We start from the raw sequence: 13668 nt of genomic DNA on the forward strand, positions 1-13668 counted from the left end.
AAAAAAGTACTGCATTTTTTTCTATAACGTAGTGCACAATATTATTAAGGAAGTTAATCATTTTGACAGACATATTTTGTTCACCTTTTGAAAATACAGCAGATTTTTCACAGTGTTTGAAGTAGAATTACACTTAATTGCATTCACGATCCGAAACCAGATCTTTTACGATTATTCTTTCAAGATCAATGCATTTGGGCTGTTAGCCTTACAGGAATTTCCATTTACAATACAACAAATTTGTCTCCAAAGAAAGAGTTTGGAGATGTCAATTGTAAGGGTTAGAACTGCTTCTTATCAAACCCTGTCAATAAGGTATTTGATATAAGAAAGTATCTTCAAATAAAAACTAATCATGACAAAGTTGAACAAGAACCAGAGTTTTTATTGTATTAACTATATTATGACAAGATAAGATCTCTTCACTTTTGGAAATAATTTCACCATTGTGTAATTTACATCAAAAAGTCTATCCACCGGCGACCATAGTGAAAGGTGAGACGCATGTGGTGGAGAACTGGTTCCAAACTAATCCTGAAGGGCAGGTTAAAACAAAAGCATTACCAGCAATGTCACATTGAATGAATTTGGTAGCATCTGGATGGGAGAAAAACTGCCTGCTTGTTGAAGATCCTCTACAAGGATTGGCTACACCTGTAACAGAAAATGTAAATGTATATAATGAGAGCATCTTGTACTGCATAGAGAGCTGGCACAGTTTTCATCCATAAAAGTAATAGCCTTGTCCTGACTTTTTTTTATAAGATTTGAGATTTCCCGTTAGGTCTGAAATTAGTTGACATAATATCAAGCAATTGCCAATACTTAAGAGAAGATGTCAAAAAATAAGTAATTTTAAAATGTGACTTGGATGGAGAGTTGTATCATTGGCACTCATACCACATCTTCTTATTTCTAATTAATGACACAAAAAGTGGTTTTAGAGCATTTTGCAAGAAAAAATGAAAGATTCATGGTTACATGATTAGGGAATATAACAATTTGAGCAAATATCTGCAAAAAACAGGTCAATTTGCCATTTTATAATATGATTTACCTCCTAAGCCACCATTTGGATTAGGTGTTGTAACCAAAACCCCACTCTGGAATTGATAAACACATGACAGACGGTTCTCATCCCAAAGTAACTGTGACGGACATGTTAGGACGTTTGCGTTTCCATTGAGATCACATTCAATGAATTGATGGCTATCTGTAGCTACAGAAAAGTAAATTTTGCCGTTGTTGATGTTAGCAGCCGTACAAGGATTTTGCATTCCTGTGTTTGTTGTCTGTAAGGTTGTGGTCTGAAATAGAAAAGCAAGTACTAGTATCTGATCATGCCAAAATTTAATTATGTATACTTCTTTTACATTTGTTCTCAGAAAAACAGTCAACATTCAAAATGTTAACTTACGTACAGAGTTTCTGAAATATGGGATTTAAATATTTTAGCCTATACTTGTTCTGCTTAGTATACCAGAGAGATAAAATTGAGAGTGGAAACGGGGAATATGTCAAAGAAACAACAACTCGACCAAAGAGCAGAAAACAGCCCAAGGCCACTAATGGATTTTCAACACAGCGGGATTTACCAGGAGGCGGGCTTCGGCTGGCCCCTAAACAATAATGTGTTCAGCGAAAATGGACGTCACACTAAACTCCGATACATATAAATAAACCAAAAGACTTTATATGACAATTAAGGTGGACATTCACTTAAATCTAATACAAATTATGAAACTACCGTTCAAAGTTATACAAGGGTTATACATTTAGATGTCTAAAATAAAATCATGGTAAAGGTAGTTGCGACAGTGTTGTTGTTAATTATCTCTCCTATGACTTATTGTCCCCGTTATTTCGTAGATTATATCATCTGCATCTAAAATTAGTCTACTGCTTCATCCAGGCATTAAGATATTTGTTCGGTTTAAAGCTGGAAAATTTCAAAGCGAGGTGAATCGTTATAAAATAAGGAGATGTGGCATGATTCCAATGAGACAACTATCCACCAAATGACGTGGATTTAAGCAACTATAGGTCTCTTTAGATGATATTAGAACAAAATTAATAAGAAAAAAAATGCAAATGATGAAGTTCGACTTAAATAGTTAATTTTACAGGGATGGAATGACAAAACTTGATCTATTCATGATTGTTCAATTAAGTTGTAGAGAGTTTGTAATCGTATATACCTGTGGTTTGATACATGTAGTAGTAGCTTGGTTATAGATCTCACCAGCTGGACACTGAACTACAAACATTCGTCCGAAAACATCACATTGGAGGAATTTTGTTTGGTCTCGTGGATGAGGATAGTATACTCTATTATTAGTATTCCTCCTGCATGGGTCAGCTACATTCTGGTATGAATCTGAAATATAACATAGATGGCCAGAATAAATTTGTTTTTAGAAAAAAGTATCACAATTTGTCATATTAAAGACTTCAATGTATAGATATTTATCTTCCATAATATGACATATTTTTATTAGTAGAAAAAAAATGTTCTTCGCGGAATAAAGTTCACTTTAATTGACAAGACTGTCACGCATGTAACTATTTAACATTCATGGTAAGATATTAGTTTGAAAACATGTTGGGTATATAACAACTGTGGCTCAAAAATAAACTTATTTGTCCAGGGTGGAAATACAAGAGCTGTTATTAGGTTATATTAATTTTAAAGTAACATTGAATGGAGCCAGTCATCAAAATATGATCAAAAGTGAACCATATTTAGAATGATTAGAGGAACGTGCTGAATTTTTCAGCTTAACAGAGTAGAACATCTAAGAGCCATAAAATATTAATTCTACTCACCTACACAGTTTGGCAGCACTTGTCTTTTCTCTAAAGTGAAAAATAAAACCCATTTTGTCAGGAGTGCTTTGATATTATGTTTGTCTGTTACATGTTTGTATTTATTACTTACCAGTCCGATGCGTATTAAAAACTTTACCAGGATTGACTTCATATTAATATATTCCAACTTTGCCTAAACAATGTTTATTTAGGCATTCAAATATAAAATTTACCGGGGTCTCTGTCACGGTTTGGTGTATAACATTTTTGAGTTTTACATCTATGTTGTTCGCAAAAACAGTCATCTTTAATGTTAAATGTTCTATCATGTTTCAGTAGTTTGTAAAATTTTGTAAGCATATGTTGCGGCGGGTTTTGGCGACGATATACCATTTTCCATTACTTTTAGTTGCCTCGGATAAAGCAGGGTCGGACACCTAACAGGGTATGATTTTACTACTATTGTTCGTGTGCTCTTTATTAATGGTAATTAATAGAATATATATGTAGGACTCTAAAGTGCGATGGGGACGCTAAAACGCGATGATCACGCTAAAGTGCGATGGCATACGCTAAAGTGCGATGGTCTGATACGCTAAAGTGCGATGGTCTGTGCTATTAAGTGGAACACGCTAAAGTCCGATGGCTCAATACGCTAAAGTGCGTTTTTCCGCGAAAGTGCGTTTGTTCGCGAAAGTATGGACGTTTGCAACAATACTATCATTATGACGTTTAGCCTTTTGTACAAACAAAAAATGGACGTGCCGTTAAACCAGGATTTGTGTCCAGATGAAGGGTTTATACTTGACAAAAAAAGAAAGAAAAGAGAAACTAATGATCCTAATCGGGAACATTTTTGGTCGGTATTGGAAGAGGTAAATTTGATATGCAAAAACAAATTTGATGAAAATAGCTGGGGTGCTAAAAAAATAAAGGAGGAACTAAACTTACGAATGGGAGATACAAGTGTTAGAAAGTATTTGGCCAACTTTCTGTATGATGACCATACTTGTTCATTGTACCACAGAAGTACAAAGGTAGGAGACAATCATAGAAGAGTCTTATCTAAAGAAGAAATGATAGTGGAAATTAACAACAATCATAAAATTGATCACCGCAAAAGTGACGCTATTTATGAAACATTAAGGAAATCATATTTTCCCGTAGTTCGTGAAAATACTAGATTACTGTTTAAGCAACATGTAAAATGTTCGCAATGCCTTGCAGCGGTTGATTTACCAAAGACACAAATAACTAGAAAACCAATACCAGCTACCTATTCCAATAGTAGGTGGCAAATGGATTTAAAGAAGATGCCTCCATGTAAAGGATATAATTACATATGTAATATTGTTGACTGCTACAGCCGCTTTGCCTTTGGTGGACATCTTAAGCAGAAGACAGCAAAGGAAGTTTCCGAATTGCTCCTAAAATTTATCTATATATTTGGTCCACCTCTGATTCTCCAGACGGATAACGGGAAAGAATTTAACAATGCAGATCTTTGTGCAGTGATAGATTAGTTTAAAACAACAAAAATTAATGGTCGTCCGTACCATCCTCAATCACAAGGTTAGTTAAAAAAAACTGAATTGTACTATAATATTAAATAATAATTTAGTATCACCTATTCATTACAATAGAAAAAGCAATAGAAATATATATTGCCTTTACATTATGTCCAGGTTTACATCTTTAACAGGCTTTTTTTTTTTTTTTTAACTTTTTTATGAATATTTAAATGGGGACGGGACGCTAAAACGTTATTTTGTAAAAATTTTTATACCTTTAATGTAGACAAACGGTATACCTATAAAATAATAAACTAAACTATTATCTTCAAAATGCTATATTCATTAAATATAGAATTTAAAACAATGTTATAACACTTTTTTACGCCATAATTTCAGGACGCGTGGAAAGATTTAATAGGACAGTTGTTGCATACTTTAGAGCCCAATTTGTTGACACAAGAGATTGGCAGAGTTTACTTGGAGAGTTTTATTACAAATATAACAACAGAGTGAACAAATCTACTAGACCAATGACACCCCATCAAAGATTTTTCAAGAGACCAAACTTTTCAATGGCATTAGAAGAACAGGTAAATTATATAAACTTTTTTAATTATAAATAAGAAAATGAGGTATCATTGCAAATAGGACAATATTCAATTTAAACACAAATCACATATATAAAAACAAAAAAAATAGGTTGCAATACGATGTTTGATAATGATAAAACCCCACACTGAAAAGTACAGTTTAAAAGATCATCTTATAAACACAATTTTATACACGAATCCAACGGTTATATTTAAGAATAAAACATTACACCAAGTTTAAAGTTTGTGTTTATTATAAAATATAAGTAAATAGTTTTATTATTTCTGGTAATTTCTTCAAGTTAACACAGTGAAAAATGATGTTTGCATGTTGAACGTACAGTGCCAAATATTACATGCATATACTGGACAATAACACTCAACCTTTTGTTTATTTATACTTGAATAAATTTTTTTATTGTACTGTTTATGTTTAGGTTGCAAAGTGTAATCTTAACTAAAGAGGAAAAAGAATTTCTAGAGATGGCTCACGTGGATGTAGAGGAAGATGATGACGACAACAATAACTTGACATTAAATGAAAACTTAAAATCAGAGAAAATTAATGGAATTACTGATGCAGAACCCGGGGTTGTTAATCAGGTATTAAAATAGTTGCTTGTTTATATAAAATAAATTAAAAATAATGGAACTTGTAAAACAAAATATTTCACTAAAGTGGGTTGTCAATTGCACACAAGTCGTAAATAAGATTTTAAATATATCTTTTACTTGTTAGCTTATATTGTACCAGTGTATTATAAAGATTTCACATGAAAAATGTCTTTGTAGAAAAATAATGAAGACCAGCAGTCTGAGATGATAGATAATAAATTAACCACTGATTCTGCAACAATTGGTGCATTAAGTACAAATTCTGAGGTGAGTGCGAAAACCTTGTTCTATTTAAAAGCGCATTAATGTTATAATTTTTTCTATTAAACAACAAATTAAAACATTGCATAACATAAATTTATATGTTTAAAATAAGTTAAAATTCCTTCTTGTTACAATACTTGATTTACAAAACATTTTAATTGCATAATTATAGATTAACAGTGAAAGTGTGCATAAAAAAGCTCAAGAAATTGCCAGAATGGATGCAGAAAATGATTATCAGGAATTTGTTGAGTCGTTGTGGAACACGAATTACCAACATGATCAATGAAAGTGAATCGGTATGTTACATAACTGTTTATTTTAACTGTTTTCAAATTAAGTCATTTCATATAATTATAACTTAATTGTAATAAGGTTAAAAAAATTGTAATGGAAGATAAAGTACTTGGAATTTGCTTACATAGTACTTGTTTGTGAATGATTATTTGTTTTCTTTACATTTCAGGTTATAACAGGAAATGAAACTATAACTAGCAATGTGCATTATATGCAGCCCGAAAATGGCGTTGAAAATGTCGAGGTAAGTATTGCTAAGATGTTTTGATCACTATTAAACGTTTAGATTGGGTAATTGGATTACATCCGATTTTTTAATTCTGAAAAAAAGTTCAATTGGTCACAAAATTTTGTAAATCTTATTATACTTTTAAAATTAATACCCTATTTAAAAATACAAATATTTCTGTCGTTTTAGGTAAATTATACCCTACAGACTTCTAACAGATCGAATGAAATGATACCGTCACAACAGCAGCTCCAAATGTCTCAGCCACTGCAAGATATCACAAATTCACAAATGATGCGCAATACAAGTTTACATCAAGTACGTAAATTTTATAACTTTTAAAAAAGTAGCTCTTAAAAATACAGCCTAAACACTATCAATTTCAATGGTATTTTTAAACGAAATTTATTTCTATTTTACTGCATGGTGTGTGTTAATGTATTACGAGTAATTATTCAAACACTTCATACAAATGTAAATAACTATTTATTCATGCGTACTAAGCGTTGTAAATAAGCAGCTATACTTACTTAATAATTAATTTTGTTTTAAAAAGTTAGAATACAAAAATGAGAAGATGTAGTTTGATATCCAATGAGACAACTCACCACTAAAGACCAAATGATATAGAAGTTTAGAGCTATTGGTCATAGTTCGGCCTTTAGAAATGAGCAAAACCTATACAACATTGTCAGCTATAAAATGTCTCGTAAAACCAATGTAAAACAAACCAAAGGAAAACACCAACAGCGTAGTTTGTGTACAAAATGTTATGTACGCTTAAAAATTATAGAATATTATTAAACCATTTCTTATTTGCTTTCAGTCAGAAGTTAGCCCATATTATAAAGACCTGTATGCAAGGAGATTCATACAACATACTGATTCTGGTATGCCAGGCTTTAAACGCCGTCACTTGGAAACCGAAATCTATATGTCTGAAGTAAGAAACTTATTTATTGTGACAAAATATAAATAATAATCAAGGTGAACGAATAGAGTGTAATCTATTATTTGTTGGTTACGTACTATTGAATGCTAAATCAAAGTATTATGACACTTTTAAGCAAAAAAAACATAATATTTGCATTAATAGCGAAATTTTTATATTTTAATTAGGGACTTTGTTTAATTCATAATCACTTGAACAATTTTTTTAATGATTGTTTCAATTTGTTACATTTGTTATTTTCATGCTTTGATTTAATGTTATATTTTATTGTAACTTTATTTTTACACTTTTCAGAATCGTGAAGAATGGGACAGTAGCATGTATCCGGAGGAGTTGTTCCCCAAAAAAGTATCCAAAATTACAGAAATGCAAACCTTTCATCCTGCAGTTAATGAAATTATTGACTTTAAACCAAATTCAGCTCTATCAGCGGGAACAAAGTTTTTCTTTCAGGATATTGGAAGAAAGGACTTGTTATAAACATTGAAAATGACGACAGTAAGGGGAAGGTATATACCTTAAAAGAGCTTGAAAATGGCAAAAATCATCAAGTTTCTAAATATCTAATTCGTCCAAATTTGATTTAGACAATTATTTTATGAATTCCATGTCATTTAGTTGGGTCAAATAAAGTCTACTTTTTACTTTGTAATTGAATTATTTTATAAAATATTTTTTACAATAGGTTTTATTATACAGATATCAGAAGATGTGGCATGAGTGCCAATGAGACAACTCTCCATCCAAGTCACAATTTGTAAAAGTAAAAGTAAAAGTATGTTTGTTAAAGAGATTCATATTCGCCAATAAGACAGCAACTTAAAAACTAGAGATGTATTATCATAATATGATTGCCAATGAGACGAGTCTGTGAAAGAGACGAATACTGGTCATCAAGACAGTAACGAAACGACCAGAGATTAGTATCATACTATGATTGCCAATGAGACAATCTCTATCCAAGGCTAAATGTCATTAATTCTAATTAACTATAGGTTACCGTATGGCTAACCCCGCAGATATTAATCTATAAGTTAACGCCCAAATGGTATTAAACGACAATTGAAACGGACTGATTTATATACAAAACAAAAAACAAAAACAAATGCGGTGTACTTGTCAACGAAACAACTATACACTTAAGACCAAATTTCGTTGGTGTATGCACCTAATTACATTATGACCTTCAACGTGGAGCATTAAATAAGGCTATATAGGACAACACAATAACTAGTGTAAAACAATTCAAAAGACGGCATGATTCATAAATAATACAATAAAAGAAAAACTATTATAAACACATAAAAAACAAAAACCATTGCATTAACCCCATTACCGTTTCACCATTGGATTAATGGTGTGTTATACAAACGCACTTTATCGTGTCATATACCATCGTACTGTTTCATGCAATACCATCGCACTTCAGCGTGTTATACCATCACACTTTAGCTTGTCAAATACGATCGCATTTTAGCTTGCCGGACCATCGCACTTTAGCGTGTTATACCATCGCACTTTAGCGTGTCTTATACAATCGCACTTTAGCGTGTCATACCATCGCACTTTAGCGTGTCATCTATTTGCACTAAAATTAACAAACAACCATCGTACTTTAGCGTCTAACACCATCGCACTTTAGCGTAGACCATCGCACTTTAGCGTGACAATCGCACTTTAGAGTACCATCGCACTTTAGAGTCCTACATATATAGCAAAACATAAGAAGTTAATGCTTTTATGATTTTCAAATTTTCGAAAAGAAAAAACTTATACTTTTGAGTAGTCATTTTGATAAAAAAAAAAAAATACAGATAGCTATTTAGCACCATTTTGTGTTCTTTTTCATCTTTTGAAATAAGTTAGTTGGAAATCCTTAATTTTTACCGTAAATTGTTTATTAAGCTTTGCCTCGATTTCCAAGGCCAAATAACAGGAACTTTGTATATCGGAGATCGCTGTTCAATAGCATAAGTCAGACTGCTTTAGTAATAAAGAAATTGGAAATGAGGTATAATCCATTTGACAACAGTAATATGTTTATTACGAAAATGTTAACGATAAACATTTTACTGCGTGTGACCACGTGTAGCTCAAAAATACGATCCGGTCGTATGACGAAAAATTTAAAGTAAAAAAAAGATTGATTATCAAAATGTGAATCACTGCTGTGTCGAATATACAAGGATTTCATGTTGCAGAGCAGGACTACACTCGTTTAGAACCGTATGTTAAGTTCTAGATGCCTTTTTTTTGTCTTGGGTTGCTGTCTCACTTCCGTACACCTCCGTCTCCTTTTATTCACATCGTTTTGACACGAAGTCACCATTCCAATCATTTGATAAGCCGAGTTCTCTTTTGAGCGATCGACAAGTGCAAGTGTATGTTGAACCCAGCCAAATGTGCCCAGTACACATAATAAGTATTTCATAGTTAGTCCTGCACAAAAATGAAGTAGATTAAGTGTTTTGCTCTGAATTTAGAATTCTTCAGTAAATGTCTCGCAAAACAATTTCCTAAAAACTTACCCCGTTTATTTTCAGATGGTGCTGCAAAAGCTACTCCGACAAAGAGAACTATAACCAAGTACTTCATGTTTGTGCCTGTATCAGTCCTACAGATGTGCTGGTGGTAGATTGTTCTTTACTTATATAGGACATACATAGCAGGGTGTACAGACATTGTGTACAACAGTCAATATTGCGTCACAAGGTTTATCCGGGTTTATCATCAAACGCATTAAGGTACATAGCAGTGTTTCCTTGTAACTTCAGAGGACAGTTTGCCCATTTTTATTTACATTAAATCATAAACATCGATTTTGAAAGACTACATCCCATTTGTTTGGGTTTATTCAAGATCTGTCGGCTTATAACCTTCTAACAAACAACATAATCAAGCATCATGTACAGGGTTTCATTAAAAGAAGACTGAATAGACGGTAATAATTTTAAAACGGATTCAAAAGCATGATACTATTTGGTCTTAAAAAGACGCACCAACAGTTAGTGTTTAAGTATCAAATTTTTCGTTGTATCACGAAAAAGTACATTTTTATAGCAACAGATTAATGTAGGACGAGAGTCTGACCTCTGGGGACAGTTTTGTTAGTGTAAAGCGATATAACAACTTACCTCGGCATTCAGTTAGGTCATAGATCCAAAATTGAAGTACAATGTATCTCTTTATTGTTTGATAAGAACCAATTTAGGATGCAATAACGAAAAAGTATACACTCATATATCTAGACTAAAGAACAGTAGCTGATGAGAGCTTTACAAGCTCAATATATGACAAGTTTTCTAGCTACACATTTTGCTCTTTTGTGGGGCGTAAATTATCAACAATTAATTTTGATGTTCTAGTGTATTAGACAATAATTACACAACCTAGATGTTTTTAGGGGCTTGAATTATCAACAGTTAATTATGATGTTCTAGTGTATTAGACAATAATTACACAACCTAGATGTTTTTAGGGGCGTGATTTATCAACAATTATTTATGATGTTCTAGTGTATTAGACAATAATTACACAACCTAGATGTTTTTAAGGGCGTGAATTATCAACAATTAATTATGATGTTCTAGTATCTTAGACAATAATTACACAACCTTGATGTTTTTAGGGGCGTGAATTATCAACAATTAATTATGATGTTCTAGTGTATTAGACAATAATTACACAACCTAGATGTTTTTAGGGGCGTGATTTATCAACAATTATTTATGATGTTCTAGTGTATTAGACAATAATTACACAACCTAGATGTTTTTAGGGGCGTGAATTATCAACAATTAATAATAATGTTCTAGTGTATTAGACAATTATTACACAACCTAGATGTTTCATAAGATTCCGTAATTATGATTGACGGACAACAATCCTGAGACTTTCACTAATTATGTTATTTCCCGATAAAAAGAAATTTCTATTATTGCACGTGCTCTCCGTGACAACGTCACAACCAAACGAAAAAACGTAATTTCATGACTACTAATTTGAAACATGTAAGTAGAATTGACTGTCTTTTTGTAATATTGTAGTGTTGTGAAGGCCTTGATCGTGCGCACATTTTAAGTGTGAAGCACGGAACCGCTTCATACAAAGTTTGTTTCGGTCAGTCAACTCTTTAACCAATGTGTCTAAACTACCCCGGCAAAAAATGTTTGGACTCAATAGTATCTAATATCCGTTCGATGACGGACCATCAACAGAAGGAGAAAGGTAGGATTTCTGTTTATCTATTTGTTATTTTTATGATAATGATGAATATAAATACACATATAACTATTTTCGATTGTAAGATGTAATATTTTCTACAACGTTTCTAGATTAACGGAGAAATAAGTAAAAAGGCACGTCAAAATGATGAATTAAGTGAACCTTGCCTCGAATTTGATAATTTCTCGTTAAATTGTGCACATTGTACGGAAAGGAAGATATTAACATGGAGATTGCAAGATTAGTCACTTTCAGCACCTCAGTATTTGTATTAATGTGTATGAAACGAAAGAAATGGGTAATGTCAAAATTGAAGGACCCGGTTTTGTCAATGTGTACGACCCGGTTTCGTCCTAAAATTTTACAAAGCAGGACCCGGTTTTATCATAGAAAATAATGCACAATCGTATAACGTAAATTAAAACCCGTCGTTTTACAGGAGTTTGAAGGCCAGTTTCTTTCAGAGGACAACATTTATTTGAATCCGTAAACGCTTGAATTCTTGCTTTAATGGGAAAAAACTATTTTTAATTTTGCTTTGTATAGAAACGTATCCTTTTACGGCGAGATATAAAGAAATGAAGGTTATAACGCAATTTGAAGTTTAAGCTCTCTGTATTTTCACCTCCATTTTGAAAATTGCCCCTATTCAATATGGCTGCAATAACCATGAGAGGGCCTATCTCGCTGAATAGACCTTATCGCTTTATGGGAATCTGTGACGCTTGAAATATCAATGTATTGCAACAATATATTTCCATTGTGGAGTTTGACATTTTCTCTTGTGACATAAACATTTTACTGGAACTTCTTTGATAGCGGACAAATAGTGTTACTTCGGGGTATCCAATGGGTCTTCAACACAGCGAGAAAATCCCGCACCCGGAGGCGGGCTTCAGCTGACCCCTAAACAATAATGTATAATAGTTCAGCGAATATGGACATCACGCTAAACTCCGAAACATATAAATGAATGAGGCGTGGTTAAATATGTTTTGTGAGATCTCAACTATCCCCCTATATCTCTAGCCATTGTGGAATAAACAAACAGTCAGAGTAAAATTCAGTTTAAAAGAAGTCCGAGTCCGATGTTAGAATAGGTAACAGAAGAAACTAAGCAAAATGACAATATTAAACATACATCGACAAAGGACTACTAGCAGTTACTGACATGCCAGCTCCACGCCTTAATTAAGCTGACTGAAAGATTATGTCTTCGTCGTATGAAAATCAAGCACAATCCCTCCCGTTAGCGGTTTAGTATTATACCATAATAAAATATACGATATAAGAACATAACCCGTATCTTGCCAACAACTGGTTTTAGATTAAATGAGTTTATTTATCATGCAAAGACCCTATGAGTGAATCGATATCAATTCCAAAAAATGCCATCTTTATAATAACCTGACAACAGTATCGTAACTATATCCCTTCTGAATAAGTCTGTTTAAAAGTTTGGTTTTTTATGAATTTTCATGCAGCGCAAAGGATCGCAATAATTATGCGTTTAAATCTGTTAACCCCTCCTTGTAGTTATTATACTAACTTAAGTATAAATAAGTAAAATAGTCTCAGGCCATCCAGAAAATGCAATGATTATTTCATTAATAATTTTATAGATAAACGGTACTTTTATCTCTCCAATGTGTAATGATCAAAGTACATTGACTTTTTTGGTCAATAAAGGTGGCGTACGCCCTCTACGCCCCCGGATCCGCCACTGATATATAACTATATCGTATATCATCTTAAAATTTTATAAGAAACGAGAAAACAGAGACAGATGAGTTTTCATGAATAAGCTCATATATTAAATGTCTTTCAACGGACAATGTTCAGATCCGTGTTAACGTTTCTTTTCATAAATTTGTGGTTTTAAAACGAAACAAAATCGGGTCATATGCAAAGACAAAACCGGGTCCTTATGTAGTAAACAACTTTGACAAAACCGGGTCCTTCCAGTTTACATGACTCATTTCTTTTGTTCCATGCACATACATACACACATTAAGATGCTCAAAGTGACAAGTCTTGCAATCTCCATGTTAATATCTTTCTTTCCGTACCTTACTCTCTGTACAATGTGCACAATTTGACGAGAAATTAAACAATTTCGAGGCAAGGTTCACTCAATTCATCATTTTGGCGTGCCTTTTTACTTATTTCTCCGTT

General features: G+C 32.7%; 1 protein-coding gene and 1 long non-coding RNA gene across 2 annotated transcripts; one reads left to right on the plus strand and one right to left on the minus strand.

Annotated features, from left to right (window-relative positions):
* Positions 1–364: 364 nt before the first annotated feature.
* On the minus strand, positions 365–10183 carry LOC127698375 (uncharacterized). The gene is made up of 5 exons (XM_052201790.1): positions 9798–10183; positions 2827–2856; positions 2199–2377; positions 1058–1307; positions 365–654 (listed from the first exon to the last, which is right to left on the minus strand). The coding sequence occupies exons 1-5, from the start codon at positions 9862–9864 to the stop codon at positions 470–472; spliced, it is 711 nt and encodes a 236-aa protein (XP_052057750.1). The 5' UTR covers positions 9865–10183; the 3' UTR covers positions 365–469.
* LOC127698459 (uncharacterized) lies at positions 6527–7706 on the plus strand. Its single transcript, XR_007980846.1, has 3 exons — positions 6527–6635; positions 7144–7260; positions 7564–7706. It is a non-coding gene; the product is annotated as an uncharacterized LOC127698459 (long non-coding RNA).
* Positions 10184–13668: the final 3485 nt, after the last annotated feature.

The sequence above is a fragment of the Mytilus californianus genome, unplaced genomic scaffold (assembly GCF_021869535.1).
Source record: "Mytilus californianus isolate M0D057914Y unplaced genomic scaffold, xbMytCali1.0.p SCAF_1, whole genome shotgun sequence".
NCBI lineage: Eukaryota > Metazoa > Mollusca > Bivalvia > Mytilida > Mytilidae > Mytilus > Mytilus californianus.

Excerpts from the sequence above, each read along its gene's own strand:
- LOC127698375 (XM_052201790.1), bottom strand. The coding sequence starts at position 9,864 with ATGAAGTACTTGGTTATAGTTCTCTTTGTCGGAGTAGCTTTTGCAGCA. Across the intron at positions 1,308-2,198 it reads CTACATGTATCAAACCACAG|ACCACAACCTTACAGACAAC; the intron begins GTATATACGATT and ends TTTCTATTTCAG. Across the intron at positions 655-1,057 it reads TCCAAATGGTGGCTTAGGAG|GTGTAGCCAATCCTTGTAGA; the intron begins GTAAATCATATT and ends TTTCTGTTACAG.